Source organism: Heteronotia binoei, chromosome 8 (assembly GCF_032191835.1).
Source record: "Heteronotia binoei isolate CCM8104 ecotype False Entrance Well chromosome 8, APGP_CSIRO_Hbin_v1, whole genome shotgun sequence".
Lineage (NCBI taxonomy): Eukaryota > Metazoa > Chordata > Lepidosauria > Squamata > Gekkonidae > Heteronotia > Heteronotia binoei.
The window spans coordinates 132015433-132040663 of NC_083230.1; the positions used below are offsets into that span (position 1 = coordinate 132015433).

The 25231-nt window shown below is 53.9% G+C and overlaps 1 protein-coding gene across 1 annotated transcript in view; it reads left to right on the forward strand.

Annotated features, from left to right (window-relative positions):
* Nucleotides 1-25231, forward strand: part of SHANK3 (SH3 and multiple ankyrin repeat domains 3) — a 613814-nt gene that overhangs the window by 518818 nt on the left and 69765 nt on the right. Inside the window, 3 exon segments of the mRNA XM_060246058.1 lie at nucleotides 5722-5857; nucleotides 16183-16263; nucleotides 19757-19780. Of these exon segments, the coding sequence (XP_060102041.1) occupies nucleotides 5722-5857; nucleotides 16183-16263; nucleotides 19757-19780 (241 nt within the window).

Genomic DNA, 25231 nt, shown 5'->3' on the forward strand with positions numbered 1-25231 from the left:
GTTGTTGGCCCTCCAGAGGAACTGGTTGGCCCCTGTGTGGGACAGGAGACTGGTCTTGATGGACCCTCTGCGTTCTGACCGAGCAGGGGTCTACTAATGTTCTTCTCAGGGGAAGACCTCAGCCTCTCTGCCCTGTTCTTGGCCCTCCGGAGGAATTTGTTGGCCACTGTGTGAGGCAGGAAGCTAGACTAGATGGACCCTCCTCCCTGGTTTGATCCAGCAGGGCTCTTCTGATGTTCTTCTCAGAGGAAGGCCTCGGCCTTTCTGCCCTGTAGTTGGCCCTCCAGAGGAACTGGTTGGCTCCTATGTGAGACAGGAGGGTGGACTGGATGGACCTTCACTGATCTGATCCAGCAGGGCTCTTCTGATGTTCTTGTGAAGGCCTCGGCCTCTCTGCCCTATTGTTGGCCCTTCAGAGGAACTGGTTGGCCACTGTGTGAGACAGGAGGCTGGACTAGATGGACCTCACTGGTCTGATCCAGCAGGGCTCTTCTGATGTTCTTCTCGGGGAAGGCCTCGGCCTCTCTGCCCTGTTGTTGGCCCTCCAGAGGAACTGGCTGGCCACTGTGTGAGACAGGAGGCTGGACTAGATGGACCCTCCCTGGTCTGACCCAGCAGTGCTCTTCTGATGTTGTTCTCAGGGGAAGGCCTCAGCCTCTCTGCCCTGTTGTTGGCCCTCCAGAGGAACTGGGTGGCCACTGTGTGAGACAGGAGGCTGGACTAGACGGACCACTCGTCTGATCCGACAGGGCTCTTCTGATGTTTTTTAACTTTTTTTTTTTTGCCTTAAAACAGCAACAGTGCCAGGGCAGTTGCTGGTGCTGGAGAGAGGGAGGGAAGAGCCGTCGAGACGTGAGACATTAAAAGGGAAAAGGTTCATCAAACATGGCGGGCTTGCTGCAGGAAGCGGGGGTAGCCTTCCAGCGTTGCTCTCAAGGGCTGGCTGTGTTCTCGCAAGCTGGCGCATTAAGCCCTTGAAGTCGTATAATAGAAGCCATTAAGAGCAAAATGAACCCTTTTTAAAGGTCACAAAATGGGACAGACGTGGTGGGAGGAATTGTGCGGCGCCGTTTCCTTTGCCACGAATGGCATCACAAGCACGATCCGCAAGGTGTCTCCACACTTCGTACAGCAGGCATCGTAGCAGCGGGCTGTTGAGGAGAAGGGGTCACTTTTGCCCAGCAGCCCGGTGTTGCCTCTGGTGAGCTGGGCCAAGGCAGCCCTAGAAGTGGTGCCTAAAGAGGATCTCTTTCTGAATCCTGTGGAGCAGATTGCCCCGATCCCCTGTGTCAGATCTTGGAAGCTGAGCTGAGTCGGCCCTTGGATGGGAGACCACCAAAGAAGCCCAGGCTTGCTACGCAGAGGCAGGCAACGGCAAGACACCTGTTGGTCTCTGGCCTTGAAAGCCCTATGAGCGTCACCATAAGTCACCTGTAACTCGATGGCACTTTCCACCAACGCCATGCAACAAATCAGTTTCAAATGCACCTTTACTGAAGAAACGATTGAACTCACTTCTTGTATGTCACATAATGTGGATTTTGCCCCTGTATTTGCCAACTGGCTGGAGCAGTCAAGCATCTCTGTGCATGCGCAAAGTGTTTTCTTTTCCCCCTTGCTGGTCATCCAGAAATAAGAGGCTGGCTCTCCATGGAGGCTTGAGAACTGGAGCCTTGCGTTTGACTTGTTCAGGATTGCTGACCCGCCTTGCCCAGCTGCTCGTCTTACATATGAACATGTGAAGCTGCTTTACACTGAATCAGACCCCCCTGGGTCCATCCAAGTCAGTCTTGTCTACTCAGACTGGCAGCTGCTTTACAGGGTCTCCGGCTGAGGTTTTCCATGCCTACTTGCCTGGGGATTGAACCTGGAACCTTCTGCTTACCAAGCAGATGCTCTACCACTGAGCCACCGTCCCTCCCTCAATGTCTGCTGTTAGACCTTGCTTTGTCAGATCTGTAATCCAACAGAAGGAGGTTTCCTGAGACAGCTGAACTGCTTCGTGAACCTCTGGGTCAAACGTCTGATTTGTATTCCGGGAGACTTATTTCTAGAAAAGCTACAGATCCAACAGGGATTCTGAGGCTGGATGCTTGACCTGGTCATGTAGTTTGTTCTTATCTCATTCATCGCAGAAAACCCCATAAGGTAACTTTGAAAGCAGATTAGCTTTTGGGGGTCTTGGTTGATTTGTTTTCTTTCAGTTGGGCTGTTTCTGCCGGGGGTAACTTGATCACTGCTTTCGCGATCCATAGAGCACAGCCCTGAAAGATGTGGAGCACCTTCAAGCCAAACTTGGTCTGTGGTTAGATCTCTTCTCTTTTAATTGCTGTGCAGCGCAGGAGGACAGGGACCCAGTGGATTGGGGCCGCAGTGCTGGGGAAGAGGGTGATTGTTCCCAAATCCTGCCCCCCCCCCATACACACCCCTTCGTAGAGTCCCTCTTTGTCCGAAAGTTGAAAAAAACTGATTCAGGCGACTGGTATTGCCCAAGGTGAGTCTGTTTCATTCTAGCTCTGATGTTTAGTCAGTGCTGGGATTTGGCAGTGACTGCTAAGAACACCTCGGGTTGGAGAGATCAGTGACACCTGATTAGGGGAGGGACATTGGCTCAGTGGTAGAGCATCTGCTTGGGAAGCAGAAGGTCCCAGGTTCAATCCCCGGCATCTCCAACTAAAAAGGGGTCCAGGCAAGTAGACGTGAAAAACCTCAGCTGGAGACCCTGGAGAGCCGCTGCCAGTCTGAGGAGACAAGGCTGACTTCGATGGACCCAGGGGGGTCTCATTCAGTAGAAGGCAACTTCGTATGTTCATATATGTTGGGGAGGGAGGGTGGCTCAGGGGTAGAGCATCTGCTTGGGAAGCAGAAGGTCCCAGGTTCAATCCCCAGCATCTCCAACTCAAAAGGGTCCAGGCAAGTAGGCGTGAAAAACCTCAGTCTGAGACCCTGGAGAGCTGCTGCCAGTCTGAGCAGGCAAGACTGACTTTTATGGACCCAGGGGGATCTGATTCAGTAGAAGGCAGCTTCATGGGAAAGGGCTGTGTGGCTAAGTGGTGGAGCATCTGCTTGGTTAGCAGAAGGTCCCAGGTTCAATCCCCACTGGCATCACCAACTCAAAAGGGTCCAGGCAAGTAGGTGTGAAAAACCTCAGCCTGAGACCCTGGAGAGCCACTGCCAGTCTGAGTAGACAAGACTGACTTGGATGGACCCAGGGGGGTCTGATTCAGTAGAAGGCAGCTTTATAGGTTCATACATTCATATGTTCATAGTAACCTCCCCCCCACCCCTCTGGAATGCCCAGGGGTCCTTACTAGGTCTTCTGCAATCATTTCCCCCACCTTCAATGAAATTGCATTTTTATTATTGCTTCCCTTTGGCAGTCGTCACAGAAACAGCTATTTTTGTAAGCCTAATTAAGAGGAATAACATCCACCGCTACTCACTAACCATTTGTGCTATTTTGAAGCAGTGTTTCCATTTTCTGACGGGGGAAACTGAAATGGAGGCATGTCATGGGGTGAGGCTGGCGCTTGAGCTGGTGTTTCAGGCTTTCGGCTCCGTTGGCCTCCCTGCCTTTCTTGAAATTTTCTCTACTGGTTGGACTTTGGGGACTTTCGGCCCCCAGGGAGGGCCAGTGAGCAGGGCACAAATGAGCCCAACATACTCCAGTGCTGATGTCAGCAGTGCCCAGGAGAGCCTGCCTCTGTTTCTGCTCTGCTGGAGAAAGGATTCTGAGCCCGGAACCTTTGGAATCACTCAGGAAGAAACATGCAGATGGTGGTTCCTAATGAAACAAGCCAGGGGGCTGACTGAGGATGCTGAAAGGTGCTGCCTGTTGGGAAGGGATAGAGGCCAGCAGAAAGCTGCACAAGGAACAAGCCACTACTAAGGTGTTTCTGCTCTAATCCTGCATCATGGATTGGATTGGCCCATGGCTGCTGCCCTGCCAGAGGACTTCTGGCAGAGCCAGTTTGGTGTAGTGGGTAAGTGTGCGGACTCTTATCTGGGAGAACCAGGTCTGATTCCCCAGTCCTCCACTTGCAGCTGCTGGAATGGCCTTGGGTCAGCCAGAGCTCTCTTATCTGGGAGAACCAGGTCTGATTCCCCAGTCCTCCACTTGCAGCTGCTGGAATGGCCTTGGGTCAGCCAGAGCTCTCTTATCTGGGAGAACCGGGTTTGATTCCCCACTCCTCCACTTGCAGCTGCTGGAATGGCCTTGGGTCAGCCAGAGCTCTCTTATCTGGGAGAACCGGGTTTGATTCCCCACTCCTCCACTTGCAGCTGCTGGAATGGCCTTGGGTCAGCCAGAGCTCTCTTATCTGGGAGAACCGGGTTTGATTCCCCCCTCCTCCACTTGCAGCTGCTAGAATGGCCTTGGGTCAGCCAGAGCTCTCCTATCTGGGAGAACCGGGTTTGATTCCCCCCCCTCCACCTGCAGCTGCTGGAATGGCCTTGGGTCAGCCAGAGCTCTCTTATCTGAGAGAACCGGGTTTGATTCCCCCTACCCCCACTTGCAGCTGCTGGAATGGCCTTGGATCAGCCATAGCTCACTTATCTGGGAGAACTGGGTTTGATTCCCCACTCCTCCACTTGCACCTGCTGGAATAACCTTGGTTCAGCCAGAACTCTCTTATCTGGGAGAACCAGGTCTGATTCCCCACTCCTCCACTTGCAGCTGCTGGAATGGCCTTGGGTCAGCCAGAACTCTCTTATCTGGGAGAACCAGGTCTGATTCCCCACTCCTCCACTTGCAGCTGCTGGAATGGCCTTGGGTCAGCCAGAGCTCTCTTATCTGGGAGAACCGGGTTTGATTCCCCACTCCTCCACTTGCAGCTGCTGGAATGGCCTTGGGTCAGCCAGAGCTCTCTTATCTGGGAGAACCGGGTTTGATTCCCACTCCTCCACTTGCAGCTGCTGGAATGGCCTTGGGTCAGCCAGAGCTCTCTTATCTGGGAGAACCGGGTTTGATTCCCCACTCCTCCACTTGCAGCTGCTAGAATGGCCTTGGGTCAGCCAGAGCTCTCCTATCTGGGAGAACCGGGTTTGATTCCCCCCCTCCACCTGCAGCTGCTGGAATGGCCTTGGGTCAGCCAGAGCTCTCTTATCTGAGAGAACCGGGTTTGATTCCCCCTACCCCCACTTGCAGCTGCTGGAATGGCCTTGGATCAGCCATAGCTCACTTATCTGGGAGAACTGGGTTTGATTCCCCACTCCTCCACTTGCACCTGCTGGAATAACCTTGGTTCAGCCAGAGGTCTCTTATCTGGGAGAACTGGGTTTGATTCCCCACTCCTCCACTTGCACCTGCTGGAATAACCTTGGGTCAGCCAGAGGTCTCTTATCTGGGAGAACCGGGTTTGATTCCCCACTCCTCCACTTGCACCTGCTGGTATGGCCTTGGGTCAGCCAGAGCTGTCACAGGAGTTGTCCTTGAAAGGGCAAATGATGTCAGAGCTCTCTCAGCCCCACCCACCTCACAGGTTGTCTATTATGAGGGGAGAAGATATAGGACATTATGAGCCACTCTGAAATGCAGAGTATAGGGTGGGATATAAATCTAATCTCTTCTTCTCCTTTCTGGGCACACTCTGAGCAGTCTCGTTCCCGTAATGGGGGCCAGTATGTGAGACAAGCCGCCAGATGCCTGCTGTGCCTTGGGAAGTCCTGTCCTCTGCTTCTCAGGGCTTCCTGCTCACTCTCCCCGCTCTGCTTGCTTCACAGGTGAACGGTGTCAATGTGGTGAAGGTGGGTCACAAGCAAGTGGTGTCGCTCATCCGCCAAGGGGGGAACCACCTGGTAATGAAAGTGGTCTCCGTCAGTCGCAAGCCAGAGTCGGAGGACATTGTACGGAAGAAAGGTGAGTGCTGAGCAGCCCTCTGTTGCCTCCCCTCCCCAGCTTGCTCCTCCCAGCTTATGCTCTTGGAACGTGGACTCTTCTTCATCCTGGTGAGCCAATTTCGTGTAGTGGTGAAGTGTGCAGACTCATATCTGGGAGAACTGGGTTTAATTCCCCACTCCTCCACTTGCAGCTGCTGGAATGGCCTTGGGTCAGCCAGAGCTCTCTTATCTGGGAGAACTGGGTTTAATTAACCACTCCTCCACTTGCAGCTGCTGGAATGGCCTTCGGTCAGCCAGAGCTCTCTTATCTGGGAGAACCGGGTTTGAAGATATTGGATGTATATCCCACCCTCCACTCTGAAGAGTCTCAGAGCATCTCACAAACTCCTTTACCTTCCTCCCCCACAACAGACACCCTGTGAGGTTGGTGGGGCTGGAGAGGGCTCTCACAGCAGCTGCCCTTTCAAGGACAACCTCTGCCAGAGCTATGGCTGACTCAAGGCCATGCTAGCAGGTGCAAGTGGAGGAGTGGGGAATCAATCCCAGTTCTCCCAGATAAGAGTCCGCACGCTTAACCACTAAACCAAACTGATTCCCCAATCCTCCACTTGCAGCTGCTGTAATGACCTTGGGTTAGCCAGAGCTTTTTATCTGGGAGAACCAGGTTTGATTCCCCACTCCTCCACTTGCAGCTGCTGTAATTGCCTTGGGTTAGCCAGAGCTTTTTATCTGGGAGAACCGGGTTTGATTCCCCACTCCTCCACTTGCAGCTGCTGGAATGGCCTTAGGTCAACCAGAGCTCTCTTATCTGGGGGAACTGGGTTTGAATCCCCACTCCTCCACTTGCAGCTGCTGGAATGGCCTTGGGTCAGCCAGAGCTCTCTTATCTGGGAGAACCGGGTTTGATTCCCCTCTCCTCCACTTGCAGCTGCTAGAATTGCCTTAGGTCAGCCAGAGCTCTCTTATCTGGGAGAATCCGGTTTGAAGATATTGGATTTATATCCCACCCTCCACTCTGAAGGGTCTCAGAGCGGCTCACAAACTCCTTTACCTTCCTCCCCCACATCAGACACCCTGTGAGGTGGGTGGGGTTGAGAGTGCTCTCAAAGCAGCTGCCCTTTCAAGGACAACCTCTGCCAGAGCTATGGCTGACCCAAGGCCATGCTAACAGGTGCAAGTGAAGGAGTGGGGAATCAATCCCGGTTCTCCCAGATAAGAGTCCGCACACTTAACCACTACACCAAACCTCACAGGGTGTCTGTTGTGGGGAGAGAAGATATAGGAGATTGTAAGCCCCTCTGAGATTCCAAGTGGAGGGTGGGATATAAATCTGCAGTCGTCTTCTTCTGCAGTCCCCATGACTTGGCTGCCAGAATGGGACTTGTAGCGTCTGGGACCCATGCTTGTTACAATCCTCCTATTGGCATGGCTCCCAGCACTCCAAAGCTCACCTTGGCATGGATGCTGGCCACTGCGAGCTGACCCTTGTCACACAGTGCCACTCCAGCATAGGCCTCATGAGGCAGGGATCTGCAGGGAGGGGCATAGGAGGACTGCAGGAGTGGAGACCCCAGCACATCAGGGAAACTTTGCCAGCTTTGACCACCCTTGCCCACCTTGCCAAGGTCGCAGACTGAGTCAGTGGCAACTGGCAAGGAGTGTGTGGTGGACAGAGAGGCCCCAGGAGTCCAGAGGCTCTGTGCTTCCAGCCAGCACTGAGAGAGAGAATTAGGAAGGCTAAAGTCCAGAACGAACTGAGGATAGTGAAAGATGCTAAAATAAAAAGTGTTGATTTCTTATGTTCAAAATAAGAAGAAGAGCAAGGACATGGTAGGCCCGTTGTGGGGACAAGAGTGAAATTATAACAGGTGATGAAGAAAGGGCGGAACTGCTCAATTCCTACTTTTCTTCAGTCTTCTCTTCTGAGGGAAATGGTGCTCAGCATGGCAAAAACAGAACATATAATGAGGGTAGGGAGTTGCAATCAGGGTAGAATCAGCAGCATACATGTTTATTTGAATGAAACTAAGTCCTCAGGGCCAGATGAACTGCATCCAGGTGTACTAAAAGAGCTTGCAGATGTAATTTCTGAGCCTCTGGCCATTATTTTTGATAATTCTTGGAGAACAAATCAGATGCCAGAAGATTGGAGGCAGGCAAATGTTGCCCCCATCTTCAAGAAGGGGAAAAAGGAGGATCCAGATAACTACCAACCCATTAGCTTGACGACTATTCCTGGAAAAGTTTTTGAACAAATCATCAGTCAGTTCTGGAACATTTAGAAAGGATGGCTGTGATTACTAAGAACTAGCATGGGTTTCTCAAGAATTAAATCCTGTCAGACTAATCTGAGCTCTTTCTTTGAGAAATTTACTACCTTGCTGGAGACATAGTTTATCTTGATTTCTGTAAGGCTTTTGATAAGGTTCTGTATGCTGTTCTTGTTGACAAGTTGGTAAAATGTGGTTTGGATCCATTACTGTTAGGAAGATCTGTGGCTAGTTGACAGATGGCACCCAAAGAGTGCTTGTGAATGGTTCCTCATCCTCTTGGAGAGGAGTGACAAGTGGAGTGCTTCAAGGACCTGTCCTGGGTCCTGTTTTGTTCAACATCTTTATAAATGATTTAGATGAAAGAATAGAGAGAATACTTGTTAAATTTGCAGATGATACTAAATTGAGAGGGATCACAAATATGGTAGAAGATAAAGACAGGATACAGGAAGATCTTGACAGGCTGGAAAATTGGGCTAAAACCAATAAAATGAATTTTAACACGGATAAATGTAAAGTTCTGCATTTAGGTAGGAAAAATCCAATGCATCCTTATAGAATGGGGGAGACTGGGCAGTAGTATGTGTGAAAAGCATCTAGGGGTTTTGTTGAACCGTACATTGAACATGAGTCAGAAGCTACATGGCCATTTGACAGCAATGCTGATTCTGTGAGCTTAGGCAGATCATGGGAAGGGGGTGTGTGGGAAAGGTATTTGTGATTTTCCTGCAATGTGCAGGGGGTTGGACTGGACGACCCTAGAGATCCCTTCCAACTCTATGTTTCTGAGATACATGGAGAAGAGGGTCTGTCCATGTCTACTGGTGGTGACTAAAGGGAACCTCCACACTCAGAAGCAGTCAACCTCTGAATCCCAGTGCCAGGAGGCAACATCAGGGGAAGGCCTCGGCCTCTCTGCCATGTTGCCGACCCTCCAGAGGAACTGGTTGGCCACTGTGTGAGACAGGAGGCTGGACTACATGGACCCTCGTTGGTCTGACCCAGCAGGGCTCTTCTGATATTTTTATGAAGGCCTCAGCCTCTATGCCCTGTTTGTTCATTAAGGATTTGGAGTTGAGAGTAAGCAGTGAAGTGGCTAAGTTTGTGGATGACACTAAAATGTTCAGGGTGGTGAGAACCAGTGAGGATTGTGAGGCACTCCAGAGGGATCTGCTGAGGCTGGGTGAGTGGGCGTCAACGTGGCAGATGCAGTTCAATGTGGCCCAGTGCAAAGTAACACGCATTGGGTCCAAAAATCCCAGCTATAAATACAGGTTGATGGGGTTTGAAGTGGCGGACACTGACCAAGAGAGAGATCTTGGAGTCATGGTAGATAACTCACTGAAAATGTTGAGACAGTGTGCAACTGCAATAAAAAATGCTGGGAATTATTAGGAAGGGAATTGAAAACAAATCAGCCAGAATTATAATGCCCCTATATAAATTGAAAGTGCAGCCTCGTTTGCAGTACTGTGTACAATTCTGGTCACTGCACCTCAAAAAAGATATTACAGCATTGGAAAAGTGCAGAAAAGGGTAACTGGAATGATTCAAGGGTTGAAACACTTTCCCTATGAAGAAAGGTTGAAACGCTTGGGGCTCTTTAGCTTGGAGAAATGTTGACTGAAGAGGTTTAGAGGTTTACAAGATTATACACGGGATAGAGAAGGTAGAGAAAAAAGTACTTTTTCCCCTTTCTCACCATACGAGAACTCGTGGGCATTCGATGAAATTGCTGAGCAGTCAGGTTAGAACGGATAAAAGGAGGTACTTCTTCACCCAAAGGGTGATTAACATGTGGAATTCACTGCCACAGGAGATGGTGGCGGCCACAAGCATAGCCAGCTTCAAGAGGGGTTTAGATAAAAATATGGAGCAGAGGTCCATCAGTGGCTATGAGCCACAGGGTATTGTTGGAACTCTCTGTCTGGGACAAGTGATGCTCTGTCTTCTTGGTGCCTAGGGGGTGGCGCACAGTGGAAAGGCTTCTAGCATTCTGGCCCCACTGGTGGACCTCCTGATGGCACCTGGTGTTTTTTTGGCCACTGTGTGACAGAGTGTTGGACTGGATGGGCCACTGGCCTGATCCAACATGGCTTCTCTCATGTTCTTATGTGACACAGAGTGTTGGACTGGAGGGGCCACTGGCCTGATCCAACAAGGCTCCTCTTATGTTCTTATGTGACACAGAGTGTTGGACTGGAGGGGCCATTGGCCTGATCCAACAGGGCTTCTCTCATGTTCTTATGTGACACAGAGTGTGGGACTGGATGGGCCACTGGCCTGATCCAAGATGGCTTCTCTTATGTTCTTATGTGACACAGAGTGTTGGACTGGAGGGGCCATTGGCCTGCTCCAACATGGCTTCTCTTCTGTTCTTACGTGACACAGAGTGTGGGACTGGAGGGGCCATTGGCCTGATCCAACAGGGCTTCTCTTATGTGACACAGAGTGTGGGACTGGATGGGCCATTGGCCTGATCCAACAGGGCTTCTCTTATGTTCTTATGTGACACAGAGTGTTGGACTGGATGGGCCACTGGCCTGATCCAACAGGGCTTCTCTTATGTTCTTATGTGACACAGTGTTGGACTGGATGGGCCACTGGCCTGATCCAACATGGCTTCTCTTATGTTCTTATGTGACACAGTGTTGGACTGGATGGGCCATTGGCCTGATCCAACAAGGCTTCTCATGTTCTTATGTGACACAGAGTGTTGGACTGGAGGGGCCATTGGCCTGATCCAACAGGGCTTCTCTTATGTTCTTATGTGACACAGAGTGTGGGACTGGAGGGGCCACTGGCCTGATCCAACATGGCTTCTCTTATGTTCTTATGTGACACAGAGTGTTGGACTGGATGGGCCACTGGCCTGATCCAACATGGCTTCTCTTATGTTCTTATGTGACACAGAGTGTTGGACTGGATGGGCCACTGGCCTGATCCAAGATGGCTTCTCTTCTGTTCTTATGTGACACAGAGTGTTGGACTGGATGGGCCACTGGCCTGATCCAACATGGCTTCTCTTATGTTCTTATGTGACACAGAGTGTTGGACTGGATGGGCCACTGGCCTGATCCAACATGGCTTCTCTTATGTTCTTAAGTGACGCAGAGTGTTGGACTGGATGGGCCACTGGCCTGATCCAAGATGGCTTCTCTTCTGTTCCTATGTGACACAGAGTGTTGGACTGGATGGGCCACTGGCCTGATCCAACATGGCTTCTCTTATTTTCTTATGTGACACAGAGTGTTGGACTGGATGGGCCACTGGCCTGATCCAACATGGCTTCTCTTATGTTCTTATGTGACACAGAGTGTTGGACTGGAGTGGCCACTGGCCTGATCCAACAGGGCTTCTCTTATGTTCTTATGTGACACAGAGTGTGGGACTGGATGGGCCATTGGCCTGATCCAACAGGGCTTCTCTTATGTTCTTATGTGACACAGAGTGTGGGACTGGATGGGCCATTGGCCTGATCCAACAGGGCTTCTCTTATCTTCTTATGTGACACAGAGTGTTGGACTGGATGGGCCACTGGCCTGATCCAAGATGGCTTCTCTTATGTTCTTATAACCTCCAGAGGAAAGGATAAGGTTTTCCTTGCTTCTGTTTCTCAAACTCTACCAGCCTCCGGATATTCCCTCTTCCTTCTGGATTTGACCCTTCTTTTGCTGTTCTCCGTACTGAATTTCCTGGAAATTGTGGTGCCAGCAGCCCCTGTTCCCATACCAGCAGCAGGAATGGCTTTTCTGGACCAGTAGGGAGGCTGCGGGTTGCATGGATTCTGCTCTCTGCCTGTGAGCTCAGACTCTGGCCCCTATTTGAGGAGAGAGACTGGCAAAGCATAAAAGATTCCTTGGAATAATCTTACAGCTAAAATTGGTGGTGATGACCCAGACCCCCCACCACCCACAGCTGGATTAGGAGATGCCATCTGTGATTGGATTACAGCTCTAGAGCATCATCTCTCCCTCCCTTTCCCTCGTTCTGCTGCACGAAATGCCCCCACAGCACTGTTGGACTGCCCTCGACATAGCTGCTAGGACTCCCTGCATTCCGGCTTCCCAGAACCAAGTTGGGCCTACAGTCTCAGAGGCCACGTGAGTTGGTGAGTCCAGGAGATGCCCCCTCCCAGATTCCGACAAGCCTTGATCTGTATCCTCTTGTGGTTTCTTACAAAATCCTACTGAGCAGCCAGTTAAGAAGAAGGCTGCAGATTTATACCCCGCCCTTCTCTCTGAATCAGAGACTCAGAGCGGTTTACAATCTCCTTTATCTTCTCCCCCCACAGCAGACATTCTGTGAGGTGGGTGGGACTGGAAGAGCTCTCCTAGTAGCTGCCCTTTCAAGGACAACTCCTGCAAGAGCTCTGGCTGACCCAAGGCCATTCCAGCAGCTGCAAGTGGAGGAGTGGGGAATCAAACCCAGTTCTCCCAGATAAAGGAGCTCTGGCTGACCCAAGGCCATTCCAGCAGCTGCAAGTGGAGGAGTGGGGAATCAAACCCGGTTCTCCCAGATAAGAGAGTTCTGGCTGACCCAAGGCCATTCCAGCAGCTGCAAGTGGAGGAGTGGGGAATCAAACCCGGTTCTCCCAGATAAGAGAGCTCTGGCTGACCCAAGGCCATTCCAGCAGCTGCAAGTGGAGGAGTGGGGAATCAAACCCGGTTCTCCCAGATAAGAGAGTTCTGGCTGACCCATGGCCATTCCAGCAGCTGCAAGTGGAGGAGTGGGGAATCAAACCCGGTTCTTCCAGATAAGAGAGCTCTGGCTGACCCAAGGCCATTCTGGCAGCTGCAAGTGGAGGAGTGGGGAATCCAACACGGTTCTCTCAGAGAAGAGAGCTATGGCTGACCCAAGGCCATTCCAGCAGCTGCAAGTGAAGGAGTGCGGAATCAAACCCAGTTCTCCCAGATAAGAGAGCTGTGGCTGACCCAAGGCCATGCTAGCAGGTACAAGTGGAGGAGTGCGGAATCCAACCCAGTTCTCCCAGATAAGAGAGCTCTGGCTGACCCAAGGCCATGCCAGCAGGTGCAAGTGGAGGAGGGGGAATCAAACCCGGTTCTCCCAGATAAGAGAGCTATGGCTGACCCAAGGCCATGCCAGCAGGCGCAAGTGGAGGAGAGGGAATCAAACCCGGTTCTCCCAGATAAGAGAGCTATGGCTGACCCAAGGCCATGCCAGCAGCTGCAAGTGGAGGAGTGGGGGAATCAAACCTGGTTCTCCCAGATAAGAGAGCTCTGGCTGACCCAAGGCCATTCCAGCAGCTGCAAGTGGAGAAGGGGGGAATCAAACCCGGTTCTCCCAGATAAGAGAGCTCTGGCTGACCCAAGGCCATTCCAGCAGCTGCAAGTGGAGGAGAGGGGAATCAAACCCAGTTCTCCCAGATAAGAGAGCTATGGCTGACCCAAGGCCATGCCAGCAGCTGCAAGTGGTGGAGTGGGGAATCAAGCCTGGTTCTTCCAGATAAGAGAGCTATGGCTGACCCAAGGCCATGCCAGCAGCTGCAAGTGGAGGAGTGGGGAATCAAATCCGGTTCTCCCAGATAAGAGAGCTCTGGCTGACCCAAGGCCATCCCAGCAGGTGCAAGTGGAGGAGTGCGGAATCTAACCCAGTTCTCCCAGATAAGAGTTCCTGCACTTAACCACTACACCAAGCCGCCTCTTAAGCACCTGATTGGTATTGCTGATGCAGGTCACTGAGGCACTGAGGAAGAGCCCTCTAGCTCCAAATTGCATGCCAGCAAGCCAAGCACGGCTCAGAGGCAGAGCCTGGCTTCTTTGTGTCCTGAGCACCTGGAACTCCCACAGAGTCCCCTCCCAGGGTGTCGGCCAGACTTTCCTCCCTCGGGGGAGGGCGGACCAGGTGCCCAGAAGCAGCCAAGTGAGGTCCACAAGAAAGAAACAGGGGAGGATGGGTGTGCCCAGGTGTAGGCCCTGAGGAGGGGTAAGAAGGGGGGGATGAGGTGAGGCTGTTTTGAAGGTGGGGCAGGAGGTGTCCCCCATGGCATAAAAACATAAGAGAAGCCTTGTTGGATCAGGCCAGTGGTCCATCCAGTCCAACACTCTGTGTCACAAAGTGGCCAAAAAATTCAGGTTCCATCAGGAGGCCCATCAGTGGGGCCAGGACACTGGAAGCCCTCCCACTGTTGCCTCTCCCAAGTACCAAGAAGACAGAACATCACTTGCCCCAGACGTAAGAACATAAGAGAAGCCATGTTGGATCAAGCCAATGGCCCATTCCGTCCAACACTCTGTGTCACACAAGGGCCAAAAAACCCAGGTGCCATTAAGAGAACCATTGGTAGGCACAGGGCACTAGAAGCCCTTCCACTGCCCCCCCCAGCACCAAAAAGACAGAGCATCACTGCCTCAGACACACAAGACTGGTTGGATCAGGCCAATGGCCCATCCAGTCCAACACTGTGTTGCACAGTAGCCAAAAAACCCAGGTGCCATCAGGAGGTCCATCAGTGGGGCCAGGACACTAGAAGCCTCCCACTGTTGCCCCTTCCAAGCATTAAGAAGACAGAACATCACTTGCCCCAGACAGAGAGTTCCATCCGTACGTTGTGGCTAATAGCCACTGATGGACCTCTGCTCCAGATGTTGATCCAAGCTGGCTCTGCTTGTATGTCACCTGTTCCCTCCTGGACTCCTGTCTCCCGTGAAGGCACAAAGCCTTCCCTAACCTCCAGGGCAGTCGCTATCCCCCCCCCCCCCGGCAATCCTCAACAGTGTGGCCGCCTTGTCTCTTGCAAATGGGGAAGGTGAGGCAGATCCCTCCCACACAGCGCAGACTGAGGGGGAAGGCAGATCCTGCGCCTATTTTTAGTGGCCTGGGGCTGCGTTGTGGGGAAGGAGCTCCACCACGAGCCCGGCTGGCTTCTGTCTCTGGCAGGGAACCAGGCTTCCTGAGCAGCCGAGCAAGAGAGGCGTCTCCCCGGGCTGTGATTCTGGCACTGGCCCCCCAGTCTGTGATTCTGTTGCTGCTGCACGCGCCTGGTAGCTGGGCAGATCGCTTCCGATCCTGCTCGCCGTTCCTGTTGAAGAGCGACTCCTGGACTGAGACGAGCCCGGGCACCCGTGTGGCTGGCGTGGAAGCAACCTCCGTGCCCAGGAGATGAGCATCGCATCCTTCCTTTCCCCTAGTGCTCCGGGCAGACTAGCTAGCGAGAAGCTTCATCCCCCTGCAGGCTGGGATTGGAGCCCCTTCCTCTTGTCTGGCTGAACGAGGTGGCCTCTGCCCTCCGTCCTCAGGAGGTGTCCCTGGTGGAGCAGACTGGCACCTCCTTGTCCGCTTCCCTGGCTCCAGTGGCATCGTTTCCTGTGCCAGGGCTTGAGGGCACGACTCCTCCCAAGCGGGCAGTGTTGGAAGCCGCTGTCACGGGCTCTCGAGGGTCTCGGCCCCCATCCTGTGCGGGGATCCTGCTCGCTGCTCCGTCCGCCCTGTTTTGGGGTTCTCTGATGCAGGCGTCTCCGGCTGAGGCTCCAGGCTCCGGTTCCCATGGCAACGCCTGAGCGTTGAAGCCCGCATTGTTACGGATGGGATCGAGCGAGCGGGCGAAGTGACGAGCAAGCGAGAGCCTTCCACTCCTTCCGATCCCATGGCAGATGGAGTCTCTCTCCTCCAGCGTCCTGAAGGCTGGCTGGGCCAGCTAGGGAGTCCCTCTGCCCAGACCTGCTGGCGGGGCTGCCCTCGGAGCCACATGCCTGGAAGCACCGAGCAGTGCCCACCTCTGAGCCCGGAAGCCCCTCTGCCATGAGACCAGGAGCCTAAGAGCTTTGCCAATGGCGTGCCCAAGGGGAGGCAGGCCAGCTCCCTGAGCCCAGGGCCTCCGAGCCAAGGGGTGGGGGGGGTCCTGGCCCCCCGTCGCCCGCCCTTCTCCGCAGGACCATGAAGCAGTTTGCCTCCACCCGCAGCCTCCACAAGATCCTGCAGCAGTGCGACTCCTCCTCCTCCCGCGAGTACGAGGAGATCCAGGCCGTGGAGAGCAAGCGGCACCTCCACCTGGCCACGCCCCGCAAGATCCTGGACAGGAAGTGCAAAATGCCCTCTCTCTTCCTTTCAGCCCCGCCGCCGCCCAAGAGGGCCCCCAGCACCACGCTGACCCTGCGCTCCAAGTCCATGACCGCTGAGCTGGAGGAGTTGGGTGAGTCCGGGGGCATGGCGAGGGGCTGGGCGGGCGTGCATGAGGAGCAGGACCTCCCACCCGAGCTTGCGGACCCTCCCCCAGAAAGCCCTGTAGCCACACCCACAGCCTCTGCATGAGCACCCTCCCCGCACTTGGAGTCCCATTTTCTGTTTCCAGGGATCGGCAGGGAGCGTCCCTCTGCCATGCGCCCCTTCCTTCCCCGTCCCCTGCCGTTGCGTGCCTTGCTTGTTCCCAGAAGGCCCTTCCGGCCATGTGCTTGGCAGCATCCCTTCTTCTTCTGCCACCAGGTGGTTCCTCTCTGTGCCAGGCTCCCATTGCCCTCCTCAAGCTGTGGCTGCTTCTTAGCCCCCACCCAACCTCCGGAGTGTTCCTCCACATCCTCTTGGCTCTCCGTGTTCATCTTTCCCCTGACAGCACTGGGGACTTCCCAGCATCCCCGGAGAAGGCTGTTCAGCTTCCCTGCTAAACTGGGGGTGGGGGGGAGGCTGGCCCAGTTTCTCTCTTCCCTCCCCGTAATCAGCTGGATCCTTGTTCTCTCTAGCACAGCCCTTGCCCCCCTCCCGAGCAAATGGTCCTGGGGAGGGGAGATCCTTCCTGGCATCCATGAAGCCTGGCTAAGGCCTGGGCCTCCACTCTCCTGCGCTCCTCTGCTGCAGCCGAAGGAAAGGCCCCACCGGCCCCGGTGGCTGGCTTAGAGAGCATGGAAGGCGGGCACCCCCAGGCGTGCACTTCCTTCCTCAGGTGGGTGGACACTTAGAGGAGGAGGTGGCAATTCCCGGGGAGCAGGCAGTTCCTCCCCGCCCCCCCCCAGCACTAGACACCAGGCCTCTAACAGGATACTGCTGCTCCCCTTCCTTAGAATCATAGGGTTGGAAGGGACCTCCACGGTCATATAGTCCAACCCCCTGCGCAATGCAGGAAACTCACAGATACCTGCCCCTAAACTCAAAGGATCTTCATTGCTGTCAGATGGCCATCTAGCCCCTGTTTAAAAACCTCCCAGGAAGGAGAGCCTGTTCCACCTAGGAATCACTCTAATGGTCAGGAAGTGCTTCCTAATCCTAGAATCCTAGAGTTGGAAGGGACCTCCAGGGTCATCTAGTCCAACCCCCTGCGCAATGCAGAAAGCTCACAAACTCCTCCCCCTAAATTCACAGGATCTTCATTGTTGTCAGATGGCCATCTAGCCTCTGTTGAAAAACCTCCAAGGAAGGAGAGCCCACCACCTCCCAAGGAGGAAGCCTGTTCCACGGAGGAACCACTTTAACAGTCATAGAATCCTAGAGTTGGAAGGGACCTCCAGGGTCATCTAGTCCAACCCCCTGCACAATGCAGGAAACTCACAAACCCCTCCCCCTAAACTCACAGGATCTTCATTGCTGTCAGATGGCCATCTAGCCTCTGTTGAAAAACCTCCCAGGAAGGAGAGCCCACCACCTCCCAAGGAGGAAGCCTGTTCCACGGAGGAACCACTTTAACAGTCATAGAATCCTAGAGTTGGAAGGGACCTCCAGGGTCATCTAGTCCAACCCCCTGCACAATGCAGGAAACTTACAAACCCCTCCCCCTAAACTCACAGGATCTTCATTGCTGTCAGATGGCCATCTAGCCTCTGTTGAAAAACCTCCCAGGAAGGAGAGCCCACCACCTCCCAAGGAGGAAGCCTGTTCCACGGAGGAACCACTTTAACAGTCATAGAATCCTAGAATCCTAGAGTTGGAAGGGACCTCCAGGGTCATCTAGTCCAACCCCCTGCACAATGCAGGAAACTTACAAACCCCTCCCCTAAACTCACAGGATCTTCATTGCTGTCAGAGGGCCACCTAGCCTCCTTGGACAAGCTGTGGCCCCGTCACAGGTGGCCTCTGTCTGTGGCTGCTTGGCCCGCCTCCTCTTGGATCCCTCCCACTTTGCTGGGCTGTCCAAGGGGGGCTTGGCTGAGCACCTCTGTCTCGAGGGGAGAAGCGCGGAGAGGCCCAGCTGTGCAGCCATTCCAGAGTCAGAGTCCCCTCCCTGGTCCATGAAGTCAGTGGGGGGGGCAGTCATGGCCAGTCCTAGGGTGCAGATGCCGCCCGCCACGCCCCTCCCCCCCCCCCGATCAGTGGGAAAATGCTGCTGCCGCCCCCTTCCTTCCCTTCTGCGGTGGCGCCGCGCTCCACCGTCGCCCCCCACCCCACGTACTGAGCACAGCTAGAATCAACTCTACCCTTAGCATCGGCCTGTGCCTCTCGGAGTTGACGCTGAGAGACGCAGGCCCATTTAAGGGTGGGGCTGATTCTAGCTGCGCTCAGCACATGGGGGAGGGGAAGCACGGTGGCCTCTAACAGGATACTGCTGCCACAGAAGGGAAGAGGGAGCAGCCGTGGTGGCAGCGCTTCACCACCAGTCAGCTGATCAGGGGGGCTTTAAAGAGGCTGGGAAGCGGCACTTCACCTCCCCCCTTCCCGGCGGCGCAGAAAGGAAGGGGGGAGTTAGGAAGAGGTGGCAGCACAGCGAGGCGGTAGCAGGGGGGGATCTAGGCATTTGCCTTGGGTACAGGGAGGGCCCAATTGGATGCCTCCTCCCTCCCGACGCCCTAGGCAATTGCCAAGTTTGCCTAGTGGGCGAGCCGGCCGTGGGGGCAATCTGCCCAGGGGCTGCATCCTCTGTGTAACCAGGCCGGGGCGCCTTATTGCCCCCCTCCCCATCTGGGCGGAGGCCTCCCGGCTCCCATGGCTTAGTTGCAGGAGAAGGGCAGTTCCAGGGCTCAGATCTACTTGGGAGCGTCTGACGCTTTGAAACTGCCTTGTCCAGAATCAGACCGTCCGTCAAAGTCAGCCCTGCCTTCTCAGAATGGGTGTCACTCTCCAGAGCCTCAGGCAGAGAAGAGTCACCCCCGTCCCCTCCTGCCTGCTCCTAACTGGGCTGGTCCTCCCACTAGGCAAGCGAGGGGGTTGCCTAGGGCTCTGGCCTTCTGGGATCGCCCCAATGTGACTCAATGATGGTATTAGTGCGGGGGCACCAAAAGTTAGCATTGCCTAGGGATGCAGACAGTGAAGGGCCAGCCCTGATTCGGGATTGGGCCTGGGACCTTCTGCCCGCCTTGCGCCACCACCCCTGCCCTCTCAAGCCAGCAGGGGGCGCTGCGGGCAGGCTGGGATGGGCTCTGGGAGGGGAGGCTAGCAGGGGAGTCTTGCTCAGAGGCTTTGGCCACCTTCCTCCAAGAGTCCCATTGCCTTGTGGCACCCGGGTGTGTGTGTGTGTGTGCGCGCGAAGCTGCATGGGAAGTGTTGCATGTGGGGGAAGGGGGTGCGGGAGGGAGGGGGCCATGCTTGCCTTGCTGCTTCCGTGGGAAGAGTCCTGGGCTGCTGTTCCCCAGCCCCACCAGAGAGAGGCCCTAACTCGAGGCTCTGTCTCCACTTGGCAGAGGCAAGGGGGAGCAGCATCCCAGGGAGGAAAAGCCCACAATTCCTGCCATTTGATGCTTTGTACTTTGTTTCTTGATTCCAAGCCTCGATGCGGAGGAGGAAAGGGGGTGAGTGCAACGGCCCCAGCTCAGGGCCTGTCCCAGCCCTCTTTGCTTCGTGCTGCCCCACGCTCCCCGACAAAGGGAGGAGGGAAGGAAGGTGGGCGGAAGGGAGGGAGGGAAGAGACTGTCCTCAGGCGAGCATGGGCCCCAGGCAGCCCCAGTCTTGCTGCACTGCCCGATGGCCATTCCACTCTGCGCAATTGTGCAGACTTGCTCTGCGTAATCCGCCTGGAGTCCCAGGGAGAAAGGGGGACTACTAATACCTGAAATACATGCTGGAGTTTCTAACAGGAGAAGTTGTGGGGTGGAAGATAGGCATGCCGCTCCGTTTTGTCCCTTGCCTCCAAGTTTATGTGGCCTCTAGGGGTGATGACTTCTAGGTGGGAAATGTAGGCAAGTCATCTCTGTTCCACTTTTCTCTGGACCCATGGTGGGGGGGCTGCCAGCATCACAGCATGCAGTTCTGTACATTGCGCTTCCAGAGGTTGCCAGATGCCTCTGGGGACCTTGGCAATGCTAAGTGCGGGACCCCTCTTCCACAAGGTGAGGTCTGAGGACAAGCCTGGGCCATGGGTCTTTGTGAGTCTGTGGCCTTTCTGCATTGCCTTTTCGTTGAAGATGGAGCCCACACACACACTGCTCCAGGGCTTGAGAATATATGTGAAGGACCATAAAAAGAGCCATTAAAAAGTCACAGTGGAAACAGAATCAGCATTGGCTGCCAGGGTTATTTCTGTCAGTCCCGGCCTTTCCAAAGAAGCCAGTACATTGCCAGGGTTATCTCTGCCATAAAAACAGAGGGCCCGCAGAAGTCACATTGAAAGCACAATCAGCATTGCCTACCAGGGATCATCTCTGTGGCTCCCTGCCTTTCCAAAGAAGTCACTACCTGAGAGCCTGTTTGGTGTAGTGGTGAAGTGCACGGACTCTTATCTGGGAGAACTGGCTTTGATTCCCCATTCCTCCACTTGCAGCTGCTGGAATGGCCTTGGGTCAGCCAGAGCTCTCTTATCTGGGAGAACCGGGTTTGATTCCTCACTCCTCCACTTGCAGCTGCTGGAGTGGCCTTGGGTCAGCCAGAGCTCTCTTATCTGGGAGAACCGGGTTTGATTTCCCACTCCTCCACTTGCAGCTGCTGGAATGGCCTTGGGTCAGCCAGAGCTCCTCTTATCTGGGAGAACCAGGTTTGATTCCCCACTCCTCCAATTGCAGCTGCTGGAATGGCCTTGGGTCAGCCAGAGCTCTCTTATCTGGAAGAACCGGGTTTGATTCCCCCCTCCTCCACTTGCAGCTGCTGGAATGGCCTTGGGTCAGCCAGAGCTCTCTTATCTGGGAGAACCAGGTTTGATTCCCCACTCCTCCACTTGCAGCTGCTGGAATGGCCTTAGGTCAGCCAGAGCTCTCTTCTCTGGGAGAACCAGGTTTGATTCCCCACTCCTCCACTTGCAGCTGCTGGAATGGCCTTGGATCAGCCAGAGCTCTCTTATCTGGGAGAACCGGGTTTGATTCCTCACTCCTCCACTTACACCTGCTGGAATGGCCTTGGGTCAGCCATAGCTCTCTTCTCTGGGAGAACCGGGTTTGATTCCCCGCTCCTCCACTTGCACCTGCTGGAATGGCCTTGGATCAGCCAGAGCTCTCTTATCTGGGAGAACCGGGTTGGATTCCCTGCTCCTCTACTTGCACCTGCTGGAATGGCCTTGGCTAGCCATAGCTCTCTTCTCTGGGAGAACCGGGTTTGATTCCCCACTCCTCCACTTACACCTGCTGGAATAACCTTGGGTTAGCCATAGCTCTCTTCTCTGGGAGAACCGGGTTTGATTCCCCACTCCTCCACTTGCACCTGCTGGAATGGCCTTGGGTCAGCCAGAGCTCTCTTTTCTGGGAGAACTGGATTGGATTCCCCACTCCTCCACTTGCAACTGCTGGAATGGCCTTGGGTCAGCCATAGCTCTCTTATCTGGGAGAACCGGGTTGGATTCCCACTCCTCTACTTGCACCTGCTGGAATGGCCTTGGGTCAGCCATAGCTCTTGCAGGAGTTGTCCTTGAAAGGGCAGCTGCTGTGAAAGTCCTCTCAGCCTCACTCACCTCACAGGGTGTCTCTTGTGGGGGAAGAAGGGAAAAGAGATTGTGAGCTGCTTTGAGACTCTGTCCTTGAAAGGGCAGCTTCTGTCAGAGCTCTCTCAGCTGCACCCACCTCACAGGGTGTCTGTTGTGGGGGAGGAAGATAAAGGAGATTGTGAGCCACTCTGAGATTCAGAATGGAGGGTGGGATATAAATCCAATATCATCTTTCTCTTCTTCTTTTCCCTCTTCTTCTTCTTCCTCTTCTTCTTCTCCTCCTCCTTCTTCTCTGAAAAACAATGAGCCCTCAGGGGGTCTTCCCATTAATGCAAGTCCAGCTCCCCTGTGGCGAACAGCCACTTCCTTTTGCCAGGACTCAGAAGCAAAATGACAAAAGACAAAATGCCATTTACAAATATCAAGTGAAAAGATCCCTGTACCAGTTCCAGGAACGGACAAATGACTCCCCTTTCCATTTGCATTCAAAAGGACAATGAGTAACTGTTGACAGCAAAATGCTATTAAACATATGAATCAGCACAGAAGTGTGAAGCCCGCACGATGTAGTGGTTAGAGGGTGCAGAGCAGATTCTGGGAGAGCCAGGTTCGAATCCCTGTCCTAGAGCTTGGTGACTGACCATGGGCTACCCATAAGCCACTTTAGGTCTCCCACAACTTGGGAATGAAAATGGATCCTGCTCAGCAACTGGACAAAATGGAACAGCATTCCCGAGTTGTGGGTCCAGCATCCCCCTTCCCTCCAGTCCAGATCCACCAACTTCACTTAAGTTCTTCTGACACGCAGGGCGAACTCAGACTTTATGAACATACGAAGCTGCCTTCTACTGAAACAGACCCCCCCTGGGTCCCTAAAAGTCAGTCTTGTCTCCTCAGACTGGCAACGGCTCTCCAGGGTCTCCAGCTGAGGTTTTTCACGCCTACTTGCCTGGACCCTTTTGAGTTGAAGAAGCCGGGGATGGAACCTGGGACCTTCTGCTTACCAAGCAGATGCTCTACCACTGAGCCACCCTCCTTCCCCATGAAGCTGCCTTGTACTGAATCAGACCCCCCTTGGTCCATCCAAGTCAGTCTTGTCTACTCATACTGGCAGCAGCTCTCCAGGGTCTGGAGCTGAGGTTTTTCACACCTACTTGCCTGGACCCTTTTGAGTTGGAGATGCCAGGGATGGAACCTGGGACCTTCTGCTTACCAAGCAGATGCTCTACCACTGAGCCACCCTCCCTCCCCATGAAGCTGCCTTGTACTGAATCAGACCCCCCTCGGTCCATCCAAGTCAGTCTTGTCCACTCAGACTGGCAGCGGCTCTCCAGGGTCTCCAGCTGAGGTCTTTCACACCTACTTGCCTGGACCCTTTTGAGTTGGAGATGCCAGGGATGGAACCTGGGACCTTCTGCTCACCAAGCAGATGCTCTAGCCACTGAGCCACCCTCCCTCCCAAAGTCATAGACCCTCCAGACTTCTTTGGAAAGGAAGAGAAGCTTGGCTGGGCCTTGGCATGTGAGGGGCACCCTGCTCTTTGCTAGAGGCTCTTGAGGGCTCTGAGGAACAGCAGGTCTGGAATCCACACCTGAGGAAACTGAAGAGCCCAAAGAAAACTGTTCATAGCCCAGAGGGGCGTTTTGGTCAATTGCTGCCGCAGGGCGAGCTGGAGGAGGCGTTTGTTTGGTCTGGTGGTCTTTCTGCCAAGGATGCCCCGTCTGGCTGGGCAGGCGAAATCCGTCTGGGGATGAAAGGGAGCAGAGCCAGACCAGCATCCGTTGGGGGATGTAGAACAAAGCTGAAAATTAGAGAAAGAGAACATTTTCTCAGTCCCAGCATGTGATGGAGAGTGTGGGCGGAGGGCTGTCAGACATGCCCAGGGCCAGGAGCTTGGCAGGAAGTGGGGGGGGGGATGTCTCTGTAGGTGGGTAGAGGATCCTGAATTAAGCTAGAGTCGATTTAGCAGGGAGGAGTAGGGTTGCCAAGTCCGACTCAAGAAATATCTGGGGACTTTGGGGGTGCAGCCAGGAGACTTTGGGGTTGTAGCCAGGAGAAAGGGTGTGGCAAGCACAATTGAACTCCAAAGGGAGTTCTGGCCATCCCATTTAAAGGGACCACGCTCCTTTTAAATACCTTCCCTCCATTTGGAATAATGAAGGATAGGGGCACCTTCGTTGGGGACTCATATAATTCGACCCCTCAGCCCAATCTTTTTGAAACTAATTTTGAGGAGAGTCACCAAATGCTACGTTGCAAATTTGGTATCTCTATTTCAAAAAAGAACTCCCGTAGAGACTCGGATACTTAGGGATCAATTCTTCATTATACCCTATGGGAATCGTTCTCCATAGGGAATAATGGTGTGCTCAGCAGACATTCCCCCTCCCCACTTTCTGATGACCCTGAAGTAGTATGAGGGCCTCTAAACCGGGGGATCCCCTGCCCCCACCTGGGGATTGGCAGCCCTAGGCAGAAGAGGAGTTTCTCCATGTAGAAGGGCTCATCATGACTAGCCCAACAAGCAGGTAGCAGAGGGCTGGGAATAGTTCCTGCTGGCAAGCCTTGGGTTAGCCATGGCTCTCGCAGAGCTGACCTTGAAAGGGCAGCTTCTTTCAGAGCTCTCTCAGCCCCACCCACATCACAGGGGTGGAAGGTAAAAAGAGATTTTTTTTGGAGGGGTGGAAGGTAAAAAGAGATTGTGACCGCTCTGATATTTGGAGTGAAGGGTGGGGTATAAATCCAATGTCTCCTTCTTCTTCTTCTTCTTCTTACAATCTCCTTTCCCTTCCCCTCCCCACAGCAGACACCCTGTGAAGTAGGAGGGGCTGAGAGAACTCTCCCAGAATTGCTCTTGAGCAGAACAGCTCTATGAGAACTTACGACTGACTCAAGGGTACATCAGCAGGTGCATGTGGAGGAGGAGTGGGGAATCAAACCTGGTTCTCCTAGTTAAGAGTCTGCACGCTTAACCACTTCACCAAATTGGACAACAGTGGCATGGCTATCACCGACATTAGCCTTGAGCTGACTACCTGAACCCAGCTTCTGCTGGGATCGAACTCCAGTTATGACTGAGCAGAGCTGGGACTGCAGCTGTGTAGTTTGCCGCTGTGCCACTGATGTATTAACATACACAGCTACTATAGCATTAATGGAATGGAAAAGGATGATCTTAATGTCCATATTCATAGAGTGTGTCATATAAAGGACGTGTGGAGGGCCTGGGTGAGGTCCATAGGGTCAGCTCCTCAGTAATCTCTCTGCAGAGCCCCATGTTCTGGACTGAACTCCTCACCAGTTTCTTGGGCACTTTTTATGGCTAGCTTATGGGATCTTTGAGGCCTGGCTCAGGCAGCCTCAAAAGGGCTGTGTGGGAGAGCACTGGGAACCC